Genomic DNA, 24,537 nt, shown 5'->3' on the forward strand with positions numbered 1-24,537 from the left:
CAGGGCATTCTCGGTGGCGGCTCCGTTCTGGTGGAATGAGGTTCCGGAAGAGATCAGGGCCCTGCGAGACCTTCTACAGTTCCGCAGTGCCTGCAAGACGGAGCTCTTCCACCAGGCCTTTGATTAGGAGCCGCCACCATTATCAATAACAACTGGAAGTTATAGAGCCCGGGCCCTTGGTTTGCTATTGACAGCCTGCGCCTGCCGATTATATTTCAGAAAGATCAGCAAGCTGAGCATCTAGATAATAGATTGAGTGCGCTCACATGGTAATGCCATCACTATGAAACGACACTGCTAGCACTTTATGGTATTGCACTATTTTATAATGAACTGTTTTTAGATGCTTCTATGGTAATTTAATTGTTATTTTATGTATTTACTTTTATGTAAGCCATCCTGTGAGCTCCCATCTCTAGTTCCAGCTCCTGCCAACCTAGCAGTTCGAAAGCAAGGAATTGCAAGTAGATAAATAGGTACCACTTTGGTGGGAAGGTCACAGCGTTCCGTGCACCTTGGTGTTTAGTCATGCCGGCCACATGACCACGGAAATGTCTTCGGACAGCGCTGGCTCTTCGGCTTTGAAACGGGGATGAGCACCGCAACCCTAGAGTTGGATTCGACTGGCTTTTGAGCAAGGGAACCTTTACCTTTAAGCCGTCTTGAGCCCGCCTTGGTGGGGAAGGCGGGGTATAAATTGGATAAATAAATAAATTTTGAACTTTTGGGGGGAATACAGAGTAAAAAAAGTGGTAAGGGGAAAGAATAAAAGGTAGAATTTCCAGAACATAACATAAAGGGCAGTTTTTGCAAATGTAAAGGAAAATCCTTGATTCAAATACTTGAATTTTTAGGAAAATTAGATAGCGTTGTAACTTTAAAAACCGTATAACAACCTACTCAACATACTACCATTTTCTCATAATATGTTAACATTTTTATCCCATCTTATCAATCTTATCAGTTATATGATAAACCATGAATAACAGTTTGTTGTGATAAGAATAATACGAAAGAAGACATCTTTAGTGTTTTATACTGAAACTGTCATATAATATAAACCATTCAACTGCATGACTACAAAGATTGGTTAGCGTAATCATAGAAAACTTGCCAGTTCTTTTCAGATTCGTCTTTCGGTCTCTGATTATGAAATTTTTCAGTTTAATGAAGTTTTTCAGTTTTGCCATAACAGCATATTCTTGCATTTTATCTATCCAATTCTCAAGAGTTAGACAATCCTTCGCTTTCCTCCTTGATGGATTTATGGTGAATAAACATTTCATTGCTGGACGCGGGGAAGGAAATGACGATGAGCTGTGACCACATTCAGAGTCCTTAATTTTGTTCTGTGTGTTAAACCTCATATTTCTGTCTGGCTTTCCAGATCCTAATTTTGTACGCACTTTTCTTACAACATACCGTTCCTTCTGCAAGCCACAAGAACTCCTGGACCTGTTGATAGAACGGTAAGTGTGGAGCCTTTCATGTTCATTGTGGCGCTGCATTCGCAGTAGGATAGGGCAGCCAATTTTGAAGCTGCATGCAGTAAATTTAAAGAACGTCACATTCATTTGGAGTCAGTCTGTTCTCATGGCTGCTTCTAACTTGTTTGCATTCTCCAGAGTCCATTACCTGCTTAATTAAGCTTTTAGGCATTTTTGTGGTCTGGCAATGTAAAGACGAAATGGGTTTCGACTAAACGGAAAGCAGCGTATGTGGTGAAGAAATAAGGCTACTGAAAGTCGTTCCCTCTCAGTGGGTTTCTACTACCCGCCTTTCCAGATCCTAATTTTCGTATGGACTGGATAGAAAAGTCCCAACCTTTCCAGCCTTTTCCCATCGGAAAGGAGTTCCGACCCCTTAGTCTTCTTGATTTACCCTCTTCTGCACTTTTTCCTGTTCTGCAGTGGCTTTGCTGAGAGACGGCAGCCAGAACTAAGTCTTCAGATGAGGCCACAAATAGCAAAGCTCCAAAGATGGAATCCCCGTAGACTGTCAGGTTCACAGTCAAATCACTCTCCAAATACACGCTCTCCAGTGAATGTTTTATTTAGAGAGACAATATGCTACGGGTTCAAACTCTTTGTCAGGACTGAGGTGCAAAGGCGGGAAAGACACATATAGTTACGACCCCAAAATTCCATTCATACACGTCAACAGTACTACAAAGACCATGAAAGATATAGGGTCAGCAACTAGCCAGACACAGACTCTACTTCAAGGACACTTCCCCTATGAAAAGATGTATTTGAGGCTTCTTAGAAAGGTTACTGAAGCTTGCTGCCCTAAATTGCTACAGGCACGCACTCCCCCCTCCCCAGGGAATGTCATGGCAGGCGAGGGCAAGCAATAAGGGTACAGGCTGGGTGCAAAAAGCAAGCGGGAGAGGAAGAGCGCAGATATACTGGGTAGGAATACAACAGGTACAGTCAATAAAATGCCCGAGTCTGACATATACACACTGAGCCCCCTGCCCCTTCCAGTTCTGCTATGGGTGGCTATTGGCCACAAGGTATAAATAGGGAATCCGGGGCAAGGGATGCTCTGTATTCTTGGTGCTTGAGGGGGGGGGTCAACAGTGGGAGGGCTCCTAGTGTCCTGGCCCCACTGGTGGACCTCCTGATGGCCCCTGGTATTTTTGGCCACTGTGTGACCCGGAGTGTTGGACTGGTGGGGCCATTGGCCTGATCCAACATTGGCTTCTCTTTTGTTCTTATGGGGTTTACAGGACCCTTAAGAGCAGTATGTGTAGGGAGAAACTGGGGTCTGCGTTGTGGGGGGTGGCAAAATCACCCCTCCTCTGGCTACAGAAATGCAGTTCCACTAGCGTACGTGTTGCTGCACTACCACAGCAGCACCTTTGGATCCACTTTTGTATAACCAACTGAGCTCTCGGAAATACAGATTCAACATTTCTGGGAATTCTGAAGCCATGGAAAATCTGGGAAACACTGAAATAAACGGGATAGTTTGGTGTAGTGGCTAAGTGCGCGGACTCTAATCTGGGAGAACCGGGTTTGATTCCCCACTCCTCCACTCGCACCTGGCTGGATGACCTTGGGCAAGCCGTAGTTCTGATAAGAGCTGTCCTTGAAAAAAGAGCAGTTTCTGTCAAGAGTTCTCTCAGCCCCACCTACCTCACAGGGTGTCTGTTGTGGGGAGGCGAAGGGAAAGGAGTTTGTAAGCTGCTCTGAAACACCTTTGGGTAGTGACGGGTGGGGTATAAATCCAGTCTCTTCCTCTTCTAATCTGGGAGAACCGGGTTTGATTCCCCACTCCTCCACTTGCACCTGGCTGGATGACCTTGGGCAAGCCATAGTTCTGATAAGAGCTGTTCTTGAAAAAGAGCCGTTTGTTTCAGAGCTCTCTCGGCCCTGCCTACCTCACAGGGGTGTCTGTTGTGGGGAGGGGAAGGAGTTTGTAAGCTGCTCTGAGACACCTTTGGGTAGTGAAGGGCCATGGGGTATAAATCCAATCTCCTCCTCCTCCTCCTCCTCTTCAACCTGAATTTATTTTACTGCTTTAACAGCATGAAATGCTTAATTCATATAATTCATCATATAAAATGGTACTTTCGGCATATTCATAAGTTTTAATCTCCATATTTGTGATAACTAAAATTATGGCTACATCCAGTACTTGAGAGAGCGCTGCAGACTGCTGCACTCTGATGCTACCTTAGCACACGCATCTCAAGTTTTGCCACCCGAAAGGCAGAATAAAAAGTTGCGAATAGGAAACAAGGTTCGTCGTAAATAATCCATCTCATACTTTCAATCGAACTGTGTGTGGTGGTGTCATGGTTAAGAGCGGCGGGGTCTAATCTGGAGGACCAGGTTTGATTCCCCACTCCTCCGCACGCAGCCAGCTGGGTGACCTTGGGCCAGTCACAAGTTCCCTCAGATCTCTCTCAGCCCCAGCTACCTCTCAGGGCGTCTGTTGTGGGGAGAGAAAGGAAAAGAGATTGTAGGCCGAAAATTGAAATAAAGGCCTTAGAGGGGAAAATAATGTTGCGTCCCCCCACCCCCTTCCCGGCCATCTCATCTGTACTCAAATAACTTACCAACCACTAGGAGCCAATGATTATTGGGTAGAAAAAACTTTTGACTGTTGCTATTGAGAATTTCTTTTACTAATATGTACATTGGACATATTAGTCAAAGATGTCCAATGTACATATTCGGAAGCAAGAAATTGCAAGTAGATAAATAGGTACCACTTCAGTGGGAAGGTAACAGCGTTCCGTGCGAACCAAAAGGGTTAAGCTGACCATATATATTATAAAAACACAAAATTTATTAGGGTGTACACATATTAAAATATATTCGGGTTAAAAAATTTTTCAAGAATCAGACTAATAAAAACATATCAAATATTAATACACATGATGGGTCCACACTTTCCAACTAAGGACCAAATGTGTTTCGGCCTCAAAGGGCCTTCCTCAGTGGTCACTATACAACATTTTATAGACACACATTCAAACAAATGTATACAGGTTCTTTAGTATACTTATTTTAAGACCAGATGTTGTATCCTTATATGTTTGCAATTGTGTTGCTGGTATTAATGATGGGCCACAGGTATGGCCATATTCATTCCAATTATTCTATTGAACAGAATCCTTACCTTGATGGAATGACACACATTCAGACTTTTGAAATCTCAGTACCAGAATATTAATGTATTAATATTTGATATGTTTTTATTAGTCTGATACTTGAAAATTTTTTTAACCCGAATATATTTTAATATGTGTACACCCTAATAAATTTTGTATTTTTATAATATATATGGTCAGCTTAACCCTTTTGGTTCGCAGTGTTATCTTGGGTTGAGTTTTTCCCTCCCCCCCCCTTTTTCCAATTTTTAACAGCGTTCCGTGCGCCTTGGTGTTTAGTCATGCTGGCCACATGACCACGGAAGACCACGGAAACGTCTTCGGACAGTGCTGGCTCTTCGGCTTGGAAACGGAGATGAGCACCGCAACCCTAGAGTCGGATTCGACTGGCTTTCGAGCAAGGGAAACCTTTACCTTTTACATTGGACATAACAATTAGAATTGCATTCCTAGATGTCATCGTCTTCATAGTTTAGGAAATTTCAGTACCATGAAAGCAGCAGTATAAAATACGGCTCCCGTTGCTGTACGATCCTGACACCTTAAATATTTTTATTTCATTTGTGATCCAAAGTGTGCCTGGACATCGTTCTCCCATCTGTATATTCTCTTATCTATGATTCACATTCCAACTTCTCCCCCCCCCCCTTTTTGTTAGGTTTGAAATCCCAGAGCCTGAGCCGACCGAAGCAGACAAGTTGGCAATCGAGAAAGGAGAGCAGCCGATTGGTGCAGACCTGAAAAGATTTCGCAAGGAATATGTCCAGCCAGTGCAACTCAGGTTTGCGTTTCTGTCTCTCTTGCTTGTGTAGAAACTTGACTGAGCTTGGATAGCTTCAGTCTCCAGGGTGGGAATATAAGACACTGAGTGTTTCTCCCAAGTGCTGCTTTAGCACAGCGGCGAAGAACATGAGCTGCAAAGTCACCATTTCACATATTCTTTATATTTTAACCAAATTATACCTAGAAACAGAATTGTAGAGTTGGAAGGGAACTCCAGGGTCATCTAGTCTGACCCTCTGCATAATGCAAGAAATCCACAAATACCTCCCCCCCACACACACACCCAGTGTTTCACGCCCAGAAGAGTGCAAAAAACCTCCAGGATCTCCAGCCAAATTGGTCTGGAGAACAATGGCTTCCTGACCCCAAAATGGTGATCAGTATTTCCCTGGGCGTGTAAGAAAGGGCCACGAGAAGCAAGCTCTGAGGCAACACTTCCTGCCCTCCCTCACATGATCTGCCTAAGTTCACCGAATCAGCAGTGCTGTCAGATGGCCATCTAGCCTCGGTTTGAAAACCTCCCAAGGCCAGATAATGAAACTGAAGCTCAAATACTTTGGCCACCCAATGAGAAGGGAGCCCTCACTGGAGGAGAAGACCCTGATGCTGGGAAAGATTGAAGGTCAAAGAAGACGGGGATGGCAAAGGATGAGATGGTTAGACAGTGTCATCGATGCAACGAACATGAAATTGAGCAAACTTCAGAGGACGGCGGAAGACAGGAAGGCCTGGTGTGACCTGGTTCATGGGGTTGCGAAGAGTCGGACTCGACTGTGCGACTGAAAAACAAAAAAAGTGACATAAGGATTTTCAATCTGGAATAGGAAAAAAAGTGCTAATGTAGCATTTTTTTTCAATTTTTCCGAAAATTTCTTTTTTTTTTCTGTGGAAAAACGGAAAAAAACTGGGGGTTGTTCCGAGCTTCAAAATTTCTGGAAATTTTACATCTCTAGGTTTGCCGTGGGCCAGTTTCCCCCCATACACACCGCAGCTTCCGTGACAGGGTAAAATGGGGCAGGAGAATCCCCCCCCCCCCCAGAACCCCCCCCCCCCCGCCAGTTGAAGGATGGGCAAGATGAAACTGTGAGAGAGAGAACATTGAGGCTTGTACGATCATGTGGTTTATTTAAAAAAATCCTGGAATGCTGTCCTTAGTACTGCAAGCTGTATCATCGGTTGCACTATCTCTCCATCTCGGTCTGTGGGTTAATAAAAACGAAATGGTGGTGTTTCTTCATTCCCTCCTCTCTCTCTCTCTCTCGCAGGGTATTAAATGTGTTTCGACACTGGGTGGAGCACCATTTTTACGATTTTGAGAGAGACCAGGAGCTGCTCGATAGACTGGAAACATTCATTTCGGGCGTCAGAGGTATGTGATTTGAGTAAAGTCCTCAGTTCAGTTGCTCTGCCTGAGCTGGTTTTGTAAATTTCCGCCTGATTTCTCCCATCTGGATTATTATTATTTTAATTCTGAGCATTGGACGTGGGCCGCCTCAACTCCTGCTGTGGCCCAAGACAATGGTATTTACAAGCGCTACAATCCAGTGGCATGATGTCAGTTTCCTCTTGCGCTTTCTACTTTACAAAACATTGCGTTGCAGGAATGTGATCTCCGTTTCCTTGGTTCCATGCTTTGCCTCTTCCAAATGAGGTTCACATTGAAACCCATTTATAGTACCCCTCGAAGAGCAACTTCACACACGGCCATTTCCTATCCAGATGTTCTTTCTCTGTAGAAGAACCATCTGTACAGTGTAGTATATAATACGTACCTTGTATTTCCAATCAAACACCTGTGCGCTTGCTATGCGTAAAGATGCAGATACGGGCTTCTGACATTGGGTGTGTGACTGTGGCGCTAATAATCTGTGACTGGTCAGTGATCGTGTGCCTGATCATATAGCTTTTTCAAAAATGCTTGGTTTGCATTTATGTATTTAAAATTGTTTTCCCCTAGCCTATCCTGCAAGCACCTACATTTTGTTAAGTTTGGGGATTAATGTGATGCGGCACATCCAGTACGTGCCACACTCCCGCTTTTTCCTGAGCTATGTGGGCAATGAAGATGGTGAGGGGTCTGGAGACCAAGTCCTATGAGGAATGGTTGAAGGAGTCGGGTATGCTTAGCCTGGAGAGGAGACGGCCGAGAGCTTGAGCTGTGCCTATGTTATTTTGGAAATTGGGTTCCATCTTACCAGCCGCTGTTGAAGATCATTGAAACGCCTTGATTTATACCTGGGAGAGACGTACGGCTGTTATTCTTTCCACACTGGGCGTCTTCTGCTGAAGTTACTTTCTGTTTGGAGGTCTATGGACACTATCTATGCATGGAATTACGGAAGAACCTACTGATGGTTTTGAATATGTTCTTTTGGTAGACTATGTTTAATTGTTCTGAGCAACTTGTTGGATCAGTGTCTATACACTCTATTGGGTTGTGACCACTAAACCTTCTTTGTATTTCAGTGAACGTAATATATAGTTGTGAATTGTAGATGGTCTTCCCTTGGTGGGTGTGGTTTGTGGCTATACTTTTACACTAAGGGTTCCCTGTTGTCTTTGGCATAAAATAAACACAAAGCACCTGTATGGTCTTCTTAGTACTGTCTGCTGTCTTCCAGGCAAATCCATGAAAAAGTGGGTGGAATCCATCGCAAAGATTATTCGGAGGAAAAAACAAGCTCACGCAAATGGTGTTAACCACAACATAACGTTTGAGAGCCTCCCACCCCCAATCGAGTGGCACATCAGTCGCCAGTTTGAGACGTTTGACCTCATGACCCTCCACCCCATAGAGATTGCTCGGCAGCTGACACTCCTGGAATCCGACCTCTACAGGTAAACGGTTGTTTCTTGCGCTGCTGTCACTCTAACACGTCTCAGTTTGAACTGCAAATCACCCCTTGCCTAGCAGATTCATTAGTGCAACCTGTTTTTTGATTGGGGTGGAGCAACGCCGTTCGCAGGAAGAGCCATAGCGTAGTGGTGGAACACCAGTAGTTATAAGGGTCTCTGGTAGGGCCTCCGGGATGCAGAAGGTCCCAAGTAGGGGTGTGCAAAAATGAAAAATTCGGCCCAATTTGGATTCAGCCGAATTGGGCAGAATCCCTTTTGGCCGGCAGAAAGACTCCCTTGTGTCAATTTTGGCAGTAGGAGCCATTTGGGAGTCTTTTGGCCAGCCGAATGTCAATTTCGGCCCCATTATATCCTATGGGCCATTGAAGTCAATGGTGAAAACATAGGGTATATTCTGGGGGCTGGAGGGGAGGGGGCTTGAGGGAGAGGCTCCAAACTCGCAGGGTAGCTGCTGGAGCCCCTCCCCAAGAAACCCACTAGGTTTCTGGAACATTGGACCAAGGGGTCCAATTCTACGGGCCCCCAAACAGGTTGCCCCCATCCCCTCCAAAGTTACTTTTTTCAAGATGGGTTACCCATGTTAGTCAATCCGTAGCAGTGGAAATCAGCTGATTTCTCCATGTCTACTACCCCTCTGCCTGTCACACCTAATCCATTCACGCCTGCTAATGACATTTGTCTGATGATGTCATTCGGCATCTGAAATTGCTCCATTCTCCAGGATATAAGGACAGATGGGCTCCCATTCTAGCTGTATCTGAAGAAGTGAGCAATGATTCATGAAAGCTCCTCCCCTGCCACAAATTTTGTTAGTCTCTAAGGTGCTGCTGGACTCTGGCTCTTTTCTAATCCAATAAAAGTTGTTAACAATTAAAAATGCAATACCAAAAACCCAGCTGAGTTTTTAAAACATGGAGGAGTGTCAGAAGATTCTCATAAAAGAAAAAGAAGAGGAAGAGATTGGATTTATACCCCCGCCCTTCACTACCCAAAGGTGTCTCAGAGTGGCTTACAAACTCCTTTCCCTTCCCCTCCCCACAAGAGACACCCTGTGAGGTAAAAGAAGAAGGAGAGATTGGATTTATACACCATGGCCCTTCACTACCCGAAGGAGTCTCAGAGCGGCTTTCAAACTAAACTCCTTTCCCTTCCCCTCCCCACAAGAGACACCCTGTGAGGTAAAAGAAGAAGGAGAGATTGGATTTATACACCACCCTTCACTACCCGAAGGTGTCTCAGAGCAGCTGACAAACTCCTTTCCCTTCCCCTCCCCACAAGAGACACCCTGTGAGGTAGAAGAAGAAGAGATTGGATTTATACCCCATGGCCCTTCACTACCCGAAGGTGTCTCAGAGCGGCTTACAAACTCCTTTCCCTTCCCCTCTCCACAACAGACACCCTGTGAGGTAAAAGAAGAAGGAGAGATTGGATTTATACCCCATGGCCCTTCACTACCCGAAGGAGTCTCAGAGCGGCTTTCAAACTCCTTTCCTTTCCCTTCCCCTCCCCACAAGAGACACCCTGGGAGGTAGAAGAAGAAGAAGAGATTGGATTTATACCCCATGGCCCTTCACTACCCAAAGGTGTCTCAGAGTGGCTGACAAACTCCTTTCCCTTCCCTCCCCACAACAGACACCCTGTGAGGTAGGCGGGGCTGAGAGAGCTCTTGACAGAAACTGCCCTTTTTCAAGAACAGCTCTTGTCAGAACTATTACATTACATTACATATTAGGCTTCTATACCGCACCTTCCCGAAGGCTCGGAGCGGTTTACATTGGACATTTAAACACCTACCTAGGGCCACAGTGTGTGGGGGGTGGGGTGAATTCTTTACCAGGCACCTAAACTATGGCTTGCCCAAGGTCATCCAGCAGCCTCAAGTGGAGGAGTGGGGAATCCAACCCGGTCCTCCCAGATTAGAGTCCGCGCACTTAACCACCACACCAAACTAGCTCGCTTCCGTTAAATGATTCTTCAGGTAAAAGCAGACTATGGGAATGATGTTAAGAGATCAGTCCCTTAATTAAAAGCCTGAGTGCTTAAAAAAAATTGTCCTGGCACCTAAAAGAGTATAAGGTAGGTCCCAGGCAAACCTCTGGGGCATTCCATATGCCAGGTGCCATCACTGAAAAAGCTCCATCTCTGTTCCCCGCCCCCCTCGCCTCTGAGGGCAGGGGCATAGAGAACAGGGCTAGAGAGGCAGATCTTAACTGGCAGGCTGGATAGTGTGTGTGTGTGGGGGGGAGACAGTCCTTCAGGTATCCTGCCCCCCCAAGCCGTTTTTGGCCCTTAAAAGGCAAGAGACACCCGAAAAAAAGAAGGGAGAAAATCTAAACCAACAAAGCACAAACCTTCCAAGGGAAGTTTAGAAAACTTATTGAGGGCCAAAAGTTAAAAACAGAAGTAAGTGTACAAAAGAGTGTTTATTACAAAGACATATAAAAACCTAGCAGGGCCCCCCAATAAAGCCTCATAAAATGTTCAAAGTTACAAAAACACACGCAAAAAAAAGACAGTATATGACCTGACGTGTTTTGGCTCATGAGCCTTCTTCAGAGGTCAAAGAGTACAAAATTACACCAAGCAACAGAGTCCCTGTAACACATGTAAGGCAATTAACAATAAATCAAATAGGACCAAAATTGGAATGTTCCAATATGTAATTGAATGACACACCAAAAAGTTTCTATTTGGGTCCACAAATATATCTGGCCTTGTGTCAGAAGTAGTTGTATATCCTGGAACTAATATGTACCTTCCAGTTTTGGTCCTAAGAGTGCAAGTAAAATTGCCTCGTCAGGGACAATGTGCCATCAATGTGTAACCATACTGGCAAGGTAAGAATCAGCGCTTCAAATTGTGCCCAGAAACAGGTGGGCATCCAGTGCAGATCGTTCTGCAGCAGCTGAAAGATTTATCGTGCAGCAGCTGAATTATCGCTTGAACAGCATTAATACCTGGGCTCCCCTTAGCTTCCTGCATCTCATATTTATGCTTTTACGTTTCAGGGCCGTTCAGCCATCAGAACTCGTTGGGAGCGTGTGGACAAAAGAAGATAAAGAAATTAACTCCCCAAACCTACTGAAAATGATCCGGCATACAACAAACCTCACTCATTGGTTTGAAAAGTAAGCAAAGGAGAGATTCTGGTATCTAAACGGAGCAGGATTAAAGGAATGGCTTAGTGACATTCAGTTCCAAAAAGAATGCTCATTTCTCTTTCGTTCTTAAGCCCAACCCCTTCTCAGTAGAGTCACAGTCACCTCTACTGAAATACAGCTGGGGACGCCTCATCATTCCCAGATTTGTTGATTATTTCACAGGGGGGGGGAACTGTAGTGGTCTTTCCATGCATTTCTACAGCAGTATAGAACCGGGAAGACCTGAATTGGATTGGAATTGGATTTATACCCCGCCCTTCACTACCTGAAGGAGTCTCAGAGTGGCTTACAAACTCCTTTCCCTTCCTCTCCCCACAACAGACACCCTGTAAAGGTAGGTGGGGCTCAGAGAGCTCTCTTGAGGACTGCTCTTGAGAGAACAGCTCTGAGAGAACTTATGACTGACCCAAGGTCACACCAGCAGCTGCATGTGGAGGAGTGGGGAATCAAACCCGGTTCTTCCAGATTAGAGTCCACGCTCTTAACCACTACACCAAACTGGCTCCATGGTGGTTAACAATCAGGACACACAAAACGCAGTCTTAAAAAGTCACAACACATCGACTACAATCAAGCCACGGCTCACAAGCTGCAGGGACAGCCTGTGATCTGAAACAAACATCTTGTTAGCAATCTGCTCACACCACACAACAGAAGATACAGCTAACGACATCAACAAGGGGGGAAGGAGCCAATTTAGGAACTCAGCTGAAAGCTTGCTGAAAAGGGACGGCCTCGTCAAGCAAGGATCCCCAAACTTTTTCAGTCTGTGGGCAGCATTTGAATTCTGACAAAGGGTGATGGCCTCAACCACGAAATGGCCACGTGGGAGGTGGAACCAGTCACACACACATAGAGGAAGCCCTGGTATGGGGGATTAGAAGAGTGAATTTTCAAGAGACATGGGTGGGGGGGGGGGAAGAAGGAGGAGATTGGATTTATACCCCACCCTTCACTACCCAAAGGAGTCTCAGAGCAGCTTACAAACTCCTCTCCCTTCCCCTCCCCACAACAGACATCCTGGGAGGTAGGTGGGGCTGAGAGAGCTCTGACAGAAACTGTTCTTTTTCAAGGACAGCTGTTCCAGAATTATGGCTTGCCCAAGGTCATCCAGCAGGTGCAAGTGGAGGAGTGGGGAATCAAACCCGGTTCTCTCCGATTAGAGTCTGTACACTTAACCACTACACCAGGATCAAGCCTGCTTAGTACTTGAATGGAAAGGAGGAGTACGAGGAAGAAGAAGAGATTGGATTTATACTCCGCCCTTCACTACCCAAGGGAGTCTCAGAGCGGGTTACAAACTCCTCTCCCTTCCTCTCCCCACAACAGACACCCTGTGAGGCGGTTGGGGCTGAGAGAGCTCTGACAGAGACTCCTCTTTTTCAAGAACAGCTCTTATCAGAACTATGGCTTGCCCAAGGTCATCCAGCAGGCGCAAATGGAGGAGTGGGGGAATCAAACCCGGTTCTCCCAGATTGCACTGTGTGGTCCACGCTCTTAACCACTACACCAAACTGGCTCCCTGAATTTAAATCCACACTCAGATTCTAGGTAGCTTTCGACAAATTGCTCAGTCCCACTTTTTTCAAGGGTAGTTGCAAGGATAAAAGAAAGCCATAACAACATCAGAAGAGCCCCACTGGATCAGACCAAGAGTCCATCTAGTCCAGCCTCCTGTCTCACACAGTGGGCAGCCAGTTCCTCTGGAGGGCCAACAACAGGGCAGAGGGGCAGAGGTCTTCCCCTGATGTTGACTCCTGGCTCTGGGATTCAGAGGCTGACGGCCTCTTAACATGGCGGTTCTCTTTAGTCACAATGGCTCGTAGCTACTGTTAGACCTCTCCTCCGTGAACCTCTGGGAGAAAGGCTGGATACAACTTAGAAAAATACCATAATTGTTATTATTTATCAAAAGTCAATGGATTCTGTCTGTCTTCTGAATCAGGTGTATAGTGGACACGGAGAATTTCGAGGAGCGAGTGGCTGTGTTGAGCCGGATTATCGAGATCTTGCAAGTTTTCCAAGACTTGAATAACTTCAATGGTGTGCTGGAGATCGTCAGCGCAATCAATTCGTCCTCTGTGTATCGGTTGGAGCACACCCTTGAGGTTCGTCTTGCTGGTCTGTGTCCGTGTATAGAGGATATGTATCCAGTTACTTTAAAGCTAAAGCTGTCCCCATCTAATGGCTATTGAGAATCAAAGAGAAAGTACATAAGTGAACATAAGCGAAGCCATGTTGAATGGGGCCAGTGGCCCATCCAGTCCAACACTCTGTGTCACACAGTGGCCAAAACCCAGGTGCCATCAGGAGGTCCACCAGTGGGGCCAGAACTCCCGAAGCCCTCCCACTGTTGCCCCCCCCCAAGCACCAAGAATACAGAGCATCACTTGCCCCAGAGAGAGAGAGAGAGAGAGACCGCACATACAGTTGTGTTTTTTTGAGGGGCATGCATTGCAGAAAAAGCAGAGAGGTTACACCAGGGAAAAAGTATAACCCAAGATTAAAAAAAAAGAAGATAGATTTTAATGTTCTGCCATGGCTCTTTTTGATTATTCAGAGATCTTCCCACCCAATTACCGTTTATAGTAATTTTATTGGCAGTGTCTTATTTTACACTTTACTGTGTCTTGTGTTATGTTACTGTGTCTTGAATTAATACTTTACTAAGCTTATACTTTACTATGGCTTGTGATCCCTAATTTTTTTTATGGAAAAGTCGCTTCACCAACCCTGAGTGCTGATGCTAAACTTTGATTGGTTAAAAATCAAATAGGCAGGTTGGAAATCAGAGAAGGAAAGAAGGAAATCAGAAGGATTTGTAGCAATCCCATTTAAAACGTATTTTTGAGGGCAGGGGTAACTAGTATGAGGTAGCGGGGGATAAGAACATAAGAGAAGCCCATGTTGGATCAGGCCAGTGGGCCATCCAGTCCAACACTCTGTGTCACACAGTGGGCAAAAACACCAGGTGCCCTCAGGAGGTCCAGCAGTGGGGCCAGAACTCCAGAAGCCCCTTCCCACTGTTGCCCCCCCCCCCAGCACCAAGAAGGCAGAGCATCCCTTGCCCCTGACTGAGAGTCCCTATCTATACCTTGTGGCTGATAGCCACTGATGGACCTCTGCTCCAGAAGTTTATCCAGTTCCCTCTTGAAGTTGTCCATGCTTGTAGCCGCCGCCACCTCCTGTGGCAGTGAATTCCATCTGTTGTTACATCACTCTTTGGGTGAAGAAGGACTTCCTTTTATCCATTGTAACCCGACTGCTCAGCCATTTCATGGAGTGCCCACGACTTCCTGCATTGTGAGAAAGGGAGAGAAGGACTTCTTTCTCGACCTGCTCTATCCCACGCATAATCTTATAAAACCTCAATCATATCACCCTTCAGCCGTCGTTCTCCAAGCTAAAGAGCCCCAAGCGCTTTAAGGGATCTGTCTTATGGCCCTGCCCGACCACTACTGTCATTTTTTGAGACCCTGCTTCGAGTGCCCCCGCCTTCTGAGATTAGGTGGGTGGCAACCCGAGCCGGAGCCTTCTCAGTTGTGGCACCAAGATTCTGGAACTCTCTTCCCAGGGTGAACCATCTGTCCCCTTCCCTTGCCGCCTTCTGCTACTATGTGAAGACTTCTTTGTTTTGTTTCGGTTCCCTCAGCGATCCCTCTTTCTCGACCAGTGTTTTAATTGTTGTTGTTATGTCTGTATTTTCTCTCTTTTTTAATTGTTTAATGATCTGCGTTGGGGGTGGGTTAAATTGGTTTTGTTCTAATTTGTTAGTCTTCTTGGTTGGCCCTTGTGAGGGCAGAAAGGTGGGATGTAAATTTTGTGAAAATAAACAGACAATAAATAGCTACAAAGCATTGTGGAAACTTCCTCGCATTCTGGCCAAAGAGGAGCATACTGTAAATCTATCCTGCAGGACAGAAATGTATATTTTCCTCTCTGTCAAATCAGGCATTACAGGAGAGGAAGAAGAAAATCTTGGATGAAGCGGTCGAACTGAGTAAAGATCATTTCAAAAAATACCTTGCTAAGCTGAAGGCAATCAACCCACCCTGTGTGCCTTTCTTTGGTAAGTCTCGCCACAGAGGAAGGGACTGTTTGTGGCACATTCCACCCTCCACCCACCATTGCAAACTCTTGCAGGATCAGTTGATGGGGGGGGTTTTGCAGTGTGAAGGGGAATTGGGGGGGGGCTTCCTGAGGAGGGGGGGGAGAAGCACAGGGGGCTGCAGCCAGAAGGCAAAGGAAGCAAAGACCCATACGGTTCACGAGATCCAAACCTTTATCTTGATCAGTGTTCCCTCTAAGCTGAATTAGTGTGAGCTAGCTCATCGTTTTTTAGCCTCCGGCTCACACTTTTTTGTCTTCGCTCAGGGAGAATGGCTCCAGAGCAAACTAATTTATGCAGTAGCCAAATCACTCGCTCACAACTTTAATGCCAGTAGCTCACATAGTAGAATTTTTGCTCACAAGACTCCACAGCTTAGAGGGAACATTGATCTTGATATATCTGACTTAAAAAATAATCATATGGTTGCTCACTGAGCGCGCTCAGTCCTTCCTGCAAGGCATTGCCGTCATATAGCGATCATTGTAATTTGGCGACCAAGCAGCAACCCAGAAAAACAAAGAGGAGAGGTCTGTATGTAACTTCAGAGTAACACGGAACACGCAGGATTTGCCACGGGATACTCCCAAATGCCGACCGGAGTTTACTGGCGCGATCAAACGGGCACATCTGGCCAGCGTCCCGCACCTGTCAGCAACCCGTAGCCGTCAGCCAATGAAGCGGAGTTTAAAAGCACCCAGGGAAATCCACTGTCAACTGGTTGCGACGGGCTGCAGCCGGACGCGCTCCGTGTGATCGCTCCAACGTGCTCCTCTCACCCTCCCTGCTTCCTGGTCGGAGCGCGCCGGAAACACCCGCCGATGGAAACAACGCCGTCGCGTCTGATCGCGTTGGGGCACGTCAAGTTGCGACGGCACAAATCGCCACGCCTCCCCACCACCACCACCACGTTTTCCGGCACGCGTGACCGGGACCTAGTATAGCTTTCTCGTTTTCAAGAGATTCCTTGATTGCCAGTCCAGGATTATTGATTATTCTAAAGGACACTGGCTTCCCTTCCTGTGGGCAGAAATAAAATAGGATGGCATGAAAATGATGACAATCTAAAATCGTTTTCCTCCCCTCCGATTAGGTATATACTTAACGAATATTCTACATACAGAAGAAGGGAACCCTGACTTCCTTAAAAGACAGGGGAAAGGATTAATCAACTTCAGATTAATTTCAGATTAAGGATGAATCAACTTCAGATTAACTTCAGAGATTCCTTGATTGCCAGTCCAGGATTGATTATTCTAAAGGACACTGGCTTCCCTTCCTGTGGGCAGAAATAAAATAGGATGGCATGAAAATGATGACAATCTAAAATAGTTTTCCTCCCCTCCGATTAGGTATATACTTAACGAACATTCTACATACAGAAGAAGGGAACCCTGACTTCCTTAAAAGACAGGGGAAAGGATTAATCAACTTCAGTAAGAGGAGGAAAGTGGCTGAGATCACGGGAGAAATCCAGCAGTATCAAAACCAGCCTTACTGTTTACAGGTCGAACCGGATATACGGGTAATCAGTGTGAAATGGGTGATCCGTCCTCGTTTCCAAATTCTGTGCTGTGTGTAAAAGAAGAAGGCGAGCGTGGATGTTTTTGTGTTCTGCCGAGGCTGTGGTGGCAGTTCTTTTTGCTGAGCAGAGGTGACCGGGGAAGAAGCAGGTTGTGAGCTTGGTTTAAATGGATACGGCAGCTCCATCATTCATGCAGCTTCTTGGAGCTGCGTATTCCAGCTTCCAGAAAGTAACGCTGGTTGACATATTGCAGGTTCCTTCGACCTGGATTCAGGAAGACAATTCCAGAAATGTAAATAGAATCATGGACTCGTAGAGTTGGAAGGGGCCATACAGACCATCTAGTCCAACCCCCTGCCCAATGCAGGACCAGCCTCCCTGACAAATATTCCTCCAGCCTCTTGAAAGCTGTCAGTGAAGGGGAGCTCACCACCTCCCCAGGCAGCTGATTCCACCTCTGAACCACTCTGGCCGTGAAGAAGTCTTTCCCGATACCCAGCCGATACCTTTCTGCATGTAATTGCAACCCGTCGCTTCGGGTCCTCTCCTCTGCTGCCAACTGGAACAGCTCCTTGCCCTCCTTCAAATGAACAGACAAGAAGCATTTTTAATTTCTGAGTCCAGTGGCACCTTGAAGACCAACAAAGTTTAAATCTGGGTATAAGCTTTTGGGTGCATGCACACGAAAGCTTGATCCCAGAATTAGATTGTTGTAAGGTATTTTAAGTGTTTTTATTTGGTTGTAACCTGCCCAGCTGCGGTGGCTCAAGTGGTTAAGACGCTGAACTGCAGGCTGTGGAAGGTCGGTAGTTCAGCAGTTCGAGACCCGGGTGCCGCATGACGGAGTGAGCTCCCGTCTCTAGTTCCAGCTCCTGCCAACCTAGCAGTTCGAAAGCAAGAAATTGCAAGTAGATAAATAGGTACCACTTCGGTGGGAAGGTAACAGCGTTCCGTGCGCCTTGGTGCTTAGTCATGCCGGCCACATGACCACGGAAACGTCTTCAGACAGCGCTGGCTCTTCGGCTTTGAAACGGAGATGAGCACCGCAACCCTAGAGTCAGACTCGACTGGCTTTCGAGCAAGTGAGACCTTTGCCTTTACCTTTTTAACCCACCCAGAGCCCGCCTGCAGGGGAGGGCGGACTAGAAATGCAATAAAATAAAATAAACTTTGTTGGTCTTCAAAGTGCCAGTGGACTCAGACTTGGTTCTGTTGGTTCAGACCAACACGGCTAACCGCCTGAATCTATCTTTAATTTCTGTTTGATTCCTTTTTGTAGTTTTGTGTTACACTTCTATGCATCTTTTTGGTGTAGTGGTTTGGTGTAGCCAGTTTGGTGTAGTGGTTAAGTGCGCGGACTCTAATCTGGGAGAACCGGGTTTGATTCCCCACTCCTCCACTTGCAGCTGCTGGATGACCTTGGGCAAGCCATAGTTCTGACAAGAGCTGTCCTTGAAAGGGCAGTTCTTGAAAGAGCTCTCTCAGCCCCACCTACCTTGCAGGGTGTCTGTTGTGGGGAGGGGAAGGGAGAGGAGTTTGTAAGCCGCTCTGAGACTCCCTTGGGTAGTGAAGGGTGGGGTATAAATCCAATCTCTTCTCTTCTTCTTTTACCTCACAGGGTGTCTGTTGTGGGGAGGGGAAGGGAAAAGGAGTTTGTAAGCCGCTCTGAGACTCCTCTGGGTAGTGAAGGGTGGGGTATAAATCCAATCTCTTCCTCTTCTCTTCTTCTCTTTTGTATTCTCAGCCTTTTCAAGGTTTTTTTTAATGTTACACACGGCATGGTGCTCATGCAGAAGGGGAGGAAGGCTGAGGAAAATATTACCTGCCTCTAAGCATCGGCAGAATGAAATTCTGAAATTTTGTAGAGCCTTCCCTTTGGACTTCTCTTCTGGTCCACATGGAATCGATTTGAAACAGACTCCAGATTCCTAAAAAAAGAGGGAAGGAAATGGGATTGTTGGATTCCAGAGAAAAACTGGGTAGAGGAGAATTCAGAGAATTAATTAACTAAGAGAATTAATTAACAAAACTAGTACATACCCAAATTTATTGGGAGTCTGTGGAACTCGTCGAGGTGTTCCGGATGACGAAACGTCCAGGTTGATAAAAATGGTTATTAACACAGTTGTAACCGAATATTATTTTTGTGTTTTCAGAGGTTCTTTGAAAACCTCAACCCTATGGGAAATATTCCCGAAAAAGAGTTTATGGACTACTTGTTCAACAAATCCCATGAGATCGAGCCTCGCAACTGCAAGCAGCCCCCGAGATATGTAAGACTCTGGCCACACGCCAGTTAGTTTGTTTTGTTTGTTTGTTTGCAAATGAATATTTCATTCTTAAAAGATTCCTGGACAGTTTGCATGGTGAAAAACTTGCTACACTTTAACACATATGAACATAAGAGAAACCATGTAGGAGGCTGGACGACCATCTTTCGGGTATGTTGTAGGTATGTAGGGCTATCTTTCAGCTATGCTCCTGCAGAGTGCAGGGGGTTGGACTAGATGACCTGCAAGGCCCCTTCCAACGCTAACATTCTATGATTCTATGAGGCCAGTGGCCCATCCAGTCCAACACTCTGTGTCACACAGTGGCCAAAACCCAGGGGCCATCAGGAGGTCCACCAGCAGGGCCAGAACTCCAGAAGCCCTCCCACTGTTGCCCCCCCAAGCACCAAGGATACAGAGCATCACTGCCCCAGACAGAGTGTCCCATCTATAGGTAAAGGGTTTCCCTTCCTCGAAAGCTAGTCGAATTCGACTCTAGGGGGCGGTGCTCATCTCTGTTTCCAAGCCAAAGAGCCAACACTGTCCGAAGACATTTCCGTGGCCATGTGGCCGGCATGACTATACACCGAGGCGCACAGTGTGCTGTTACCTTCTCACTGAAGCGGTACCTATTTATCTACTTGCCATTTCTTGCTTTCGAACTGCTAGGTTGGCAGTCCCATCTATACCTTGTGGCTAATGGCCACTAATGGACCTCTGCTCCATATGTTTATCCAGTCCCCTCACAAGAGCATAAGAGAAGCCAATGTTGGATCAGGCCAGTCGCCCATCCAGTCCAACACTCTCTGTGTCACACAGTGGCCCAAAATACCAGGGGCCATCAAGAGGTCCACCAGTGGGGCCAGGACGCTAGAAGCCCTCCCACTGTTGCCCCCCCCAAGCACCAAGAAGACAGAGCATCCCTTGCCCCAGCCTGAGAGCTCCTATCTATACCTTGTGGCTAATAGCCACTGAGGGACCTCTGCTCTCAACATAAGAACACAAGAGAAACCAATGTTGGATCAGGCCAATGGCCCATCCAGTCCAACACTCTGCTCTCAACATAATCCGTGCCCTTCCTGGCTTATTAAAGCAGGCCACGAGGGGTTTCGAGGTGCCGTACGGGAGATTATTAACAAGTCCCTCGGGGAGGGATGGTTCCCGGCGGCACTCAAGGAAGCGATGGTCCGCCCTCTCTTGAAAAAACCAACCTTAGACCCGACCGAATTGGCCAACTATCGGCCGGTGTCTAATTTGCCCTATTTGGGCAAATTGATTGAGAGGGTGGCGGCGGTACAGCTACAGAGTTTTCTGGATGACGCTTCTGTCCTGGATCCACTTCAGTCCGGCTTTCGCCCTGGTCATGGGACAGAGACGGTGCTGGTCGCCCTGACTGACGACCTCCGGAGGCATCTGGATCGAGGTGGTGTGGCGGCACTGGTGTTGTTAGATCTGTCGGCCGCGTTTGACACTGTTCTCTGGATTCTGATATTTTAACAGTCATTGTTATTTTACCAGGCATTGTGTAACCTCTTTCAAACCTATCTACATAGTCTTAAAAATTAGAAATGTGGCTTTTAAAAATTAAACCTGAGATGCACAGGACAATTCATTCAGTGCCCTATCCTAAATGAACCATTGCACATTGTGAGGACAGAACTGTGGGAAACGTTCAGCCTCACCTATCACCATGTACATCACTATATGCACAATTCTGGATACCTGTCACTCATTCTACAACAACATAGATAAATGGTGGTTTATCCACGAGGAACTTACCCAAGGGAAGAGCAGAGGAATGCTATTATGCAGCTTCCATTCATTTCAATGGTGTATGACAGAAGGAATTCCCAGTAGATTATTTCCAGTGTTTGAAATGGTAAATTCACTTTGTCTGTGTTTAATAAAACCACACAACTCTAATTACCCAAATCTTAGAGTGAATTGTATTATTATGTCCAAGCTGATTCTCTCCAACTGAGAAAAGAAAGTAAAGCTTGTAAACCATTTTTCTTTGTTTGATATTTTTGCTTTACATTGCTTTATTTGTTCCGATTCTCTTAGTTATAGGTTTGTACATTTTAAAAGTCACTAGGGCCCTTGATGGTACACTAGTATAATCTTTCATGGTGTATAATTTATCAAGCTCTTCTTTTTAGTGTATCAGTTGACTTATTTTTCTTCACAGCAAAATTGTATAGCTCTTGCACACACAGTAGAAATATCTGGCTTGTATCTGATTTTTAACCAAACTCTTTTCCCCTTCCACATAGATTAAACCAGCCAGGTAAGCCAGGCATGTAACTATGTCATGGTACATTCTTCAGAGGGTTATTTACCAGATTTAAAATGGAAGAATGATGTTGGCCTAGGAATACAATAACAAAAGTGGAAAGATTAGGTTTTTTGACTGGACCAAATCCTATCATTGGAGCACCATTAACTAAATTTATCAATGAAGGATAATTTACCACCAGAGGTCACTGTTATCTTTTAATGCCTAGGAATGGGTGGGTAATTAAAGGTTTTTTTTTTTAACTTTTGTATTCTGGAAGGCATGGAAAACTATTGAACTTTCCCCAGATAGATACAGCAACGAAATATGAAATTCAATAACTTTATTGTTATTGTTGATTGTAATGTTTTTGGATTTTACTGGATTTTATGTGGTTTTATGTTTGGGCTATGCCCCTTGTAAGCCGCCCTGAGCCCGCTTGCGGGGAGGGCGGGGTAAAAATACTTAAATAAATAAATAAATAAATAAATAAAATAAACATAAGAACGTAAGAACATAAGAACATAAGAACATAAGAGAAGCCAATGTTGGATCAGGCCAATGGCCCATCCAGTCCAACATTCTGAGTCACACAGTGGCCAAAAGATACCAAGTGCCATCAGGAGGTCCACCAGTGGGGCCAGGACACTAGAAGCCCTCCCACTGTTGCCCCCCCCCCTCCAAGCACCAAGAATACAGAGCATCCCTTGCCCCAGCCTGAGAGTTCCTATCTATACCTTTTGGCTCATAGCCACCTATGGACCTCTGCTCCATATGTTTATCCAATCCCCTCTTGCAGCTGCCTATGCATGTAGCTGCCACCACTTCTTGCAGCCGTGAATTTCACGTGTTAATTACTTTTTGGCTGAAGAAGTATTTCTTTTCATCTAAGCCTATTGCTCAATAACTCCGATTATTTATCCAGTCCCCTCTTGAAGCTGTCTTATACTGAATCAGACCACTGGACGCTCAAAGTCAGCTTTCTCTACTCAGACTGGCAGTGGCTCTCCAGGTTTTCAGGTGAGGGTTTTTCACACCACCGACTCACTGATCTTGTCAGCTGTAGGTACCGGAGATTGCACCTAGGACCTTGTGTATTCCAAGCAGATAGATTCAGAGGGTAGCCGTGCTGGTCTGCTGTAGAAGAGCTAAATCCAAGTCCAGGAGCACCTCAGACCGACAAGGTTTTGGGGGTAAGAGCTTTCCAGAGTCAGAGTATCTGACAAAAGGAACTGTGCCTCTTGAAATCTTATATCCCCGGAACCTTGTTGGTCTCTTCAGGTGCTACTGGATTTGAATCTAGCTCTTGTATCCCAAGCAAATACATTTCCCGGTTCCCCGGAGACAAGGCAAAACCGCCCAGTGAAACTAACAGAAAAGGCCGGAATGGGGGCTTGACCATGAAGCTCCGTATTGCGGAACCCTGTATGCTTTGCCCCAGAGGCTCAGGAAAAAACGGTGCTCCATTCTCCCTGCAGCCTAGGAAGACCAGCTATTCTCTGAAATCTCCTGGAATCAGGCCCAACACGGGCCGGCACAGCTCGACGTCCGGCACGCAGCGGGGCCACCCGATGCCTCTGGAAAAGGAGCCGTACAAGATCAGTTTCAGCAGGATCACTGAAGCCGAACAGGAGTCCGCAGTATCGGCACCCACCTCGCCGAGCATCCCCTCCCCTCCCCCGGCATCCGCATCCTCCGAGCTCAGCGTGTTCCTAGACATCGATCTCAACAGCTCTTACGGTGGGTCTCCCAAACAGCTGATCCCTTCAGTGGTCCGTCTGTGCTGGCAGAAGAGCTGTTTGTATCTTTCGCACCCCTCTGGGTTAAGTGTGCAGACTCTAATCTGGGAGAGCCGGGTTTGATTCCCCACTCCTCCACTTGCACCTGCTGGATGACCTTGGGCAAGCCGTAGCTCTGATAAGAGCTGTTCTTGAAAAAGAGCAGTTTCTGTCAGAGCTCTCTCAGCCCCACCGACCTCCCAGGGTGTCTGTTGTGGGGAGGGGAAGGGAGAGGAGTTTGTAAGCGACTCCTTTGGGTAGTGAAGGGCGGGGTATAAATCCAATCTCCTCCTCTTCTTGCTTTTAATGAACTTGGTATGACCTCGACACCTCTGTGCCAGTAACTCTACAGCAGCTAGGCCAGGGGTGTCGAACTCATTTGTTATGAGGGCCAGATCTGACATAAATGAGACCTTGTTGGGCCGGACCGGGTGTGTCATAAAAATGTAATGCCAGGTAGCAAAGATATAAACTTTATAAAGGACACAGACAAACACAATTAAAGATTTTTTTATACTTTAAATAAACATGCTTAAAACACTAGCACTCTTTCAATATTTTGCCTATTTAACAGTGTCTGATAACTGACACCTCTTGCTCAAAATGTCTGTGCTGTCGCAATCTTGAGTGTGCTGTTCAGGTGTGTCTCTGTAAGCTGCAAACCTATGATGACGATGCAGCAGCAGAACTGGAAGAAGAAGCAGAAGATAGCCAGTTCCACCGGAGGCCTGATCGGGCCCCCGGGCCGCATGTCTGACACCCCTGAGCTAGCCTGTCACTTCTTTCCTTCCTGGCTTGAGTTACATTGATATTTTGTCCTTCCTTGGAGCTCAGAGTGGAGTGTTTGCAAGCTTGACTCTGATTTACTTTAAACGGCTTCTTCCGTTTCCACCAAACCCTTGTATTTTCTTATATTCCTACTTGGTCTCTTGCCTCATTGGACTATACTCTTTGTCAGGCTGAAAGCCCTTCTTCACGTACATCTTTTCCCATTTCCACAGCCTGGCCAGCTGAGAAAACTGACACTTGCCAGTTAGGGGGAGCAGAACGTGTTATTTGGGGATCTTTACCTGGTTAGCATGCAAGCAAGCTCAGAGTGCTTCTGATAGGCTCCCAGTAACCCTGAAACAGCCAGATCTTTTCCAAAGCCAGGCTTA

The 24,537-nt window shown here is 46.2% G+C and overlaps 1 protein-coding gene across 1 annotated transcript in view; it reads left to right on the top strand.

Annotated features, from left to right (window-relative positions):
• Positions 1-24,537, top strand: part of LOC107122628 (son of sevenless homolog 2-like) — a 57,524-nt gene that overhangs the window by 26,877 nt on the left and 6,110 nt on the right. Inside the window, 10 exon segments of the mRNA XM_015425743.1 lie at positions 1,388-1,469; positions 5,283-5,405; positions 6,673-6,776; positions 8,029-8,245; positions 11,272-11,391; positions 13,370-13,532; positions 15,376-15,493; positions 16,885-17,057; positions 19,214-19,330; positions 23,081-23,342. Coding sequence (XP_015281229.1) covers positions 1,388-1,469; positions 5,283-5,405; positions 6,673-6,776; positions 8,029-8,245; positions 11,272-11,391; positions 13,370-13,532; positions 15,376-15,493; positions 16,885-17,057; positions 19,214-19,330; positions 23,081-23,342 — 1,479 coding nt within the window.

Source organism: Gekko japonicus, unplaced genomic scaffold (assembly GCF_001447785.1).
Source record: "Gekko japonicus isolate JY-2015 unplaced genomic scaffold, Gekko_japonicus_V1.1 scaffold1732, whole genome shotgun sequence".
Lineage (NCBI taxonomy): Eukaryota > Metazoa > Chordata > Lepidosauria > Squamata > Gekkonidae > Gekko > Gekko japonicus.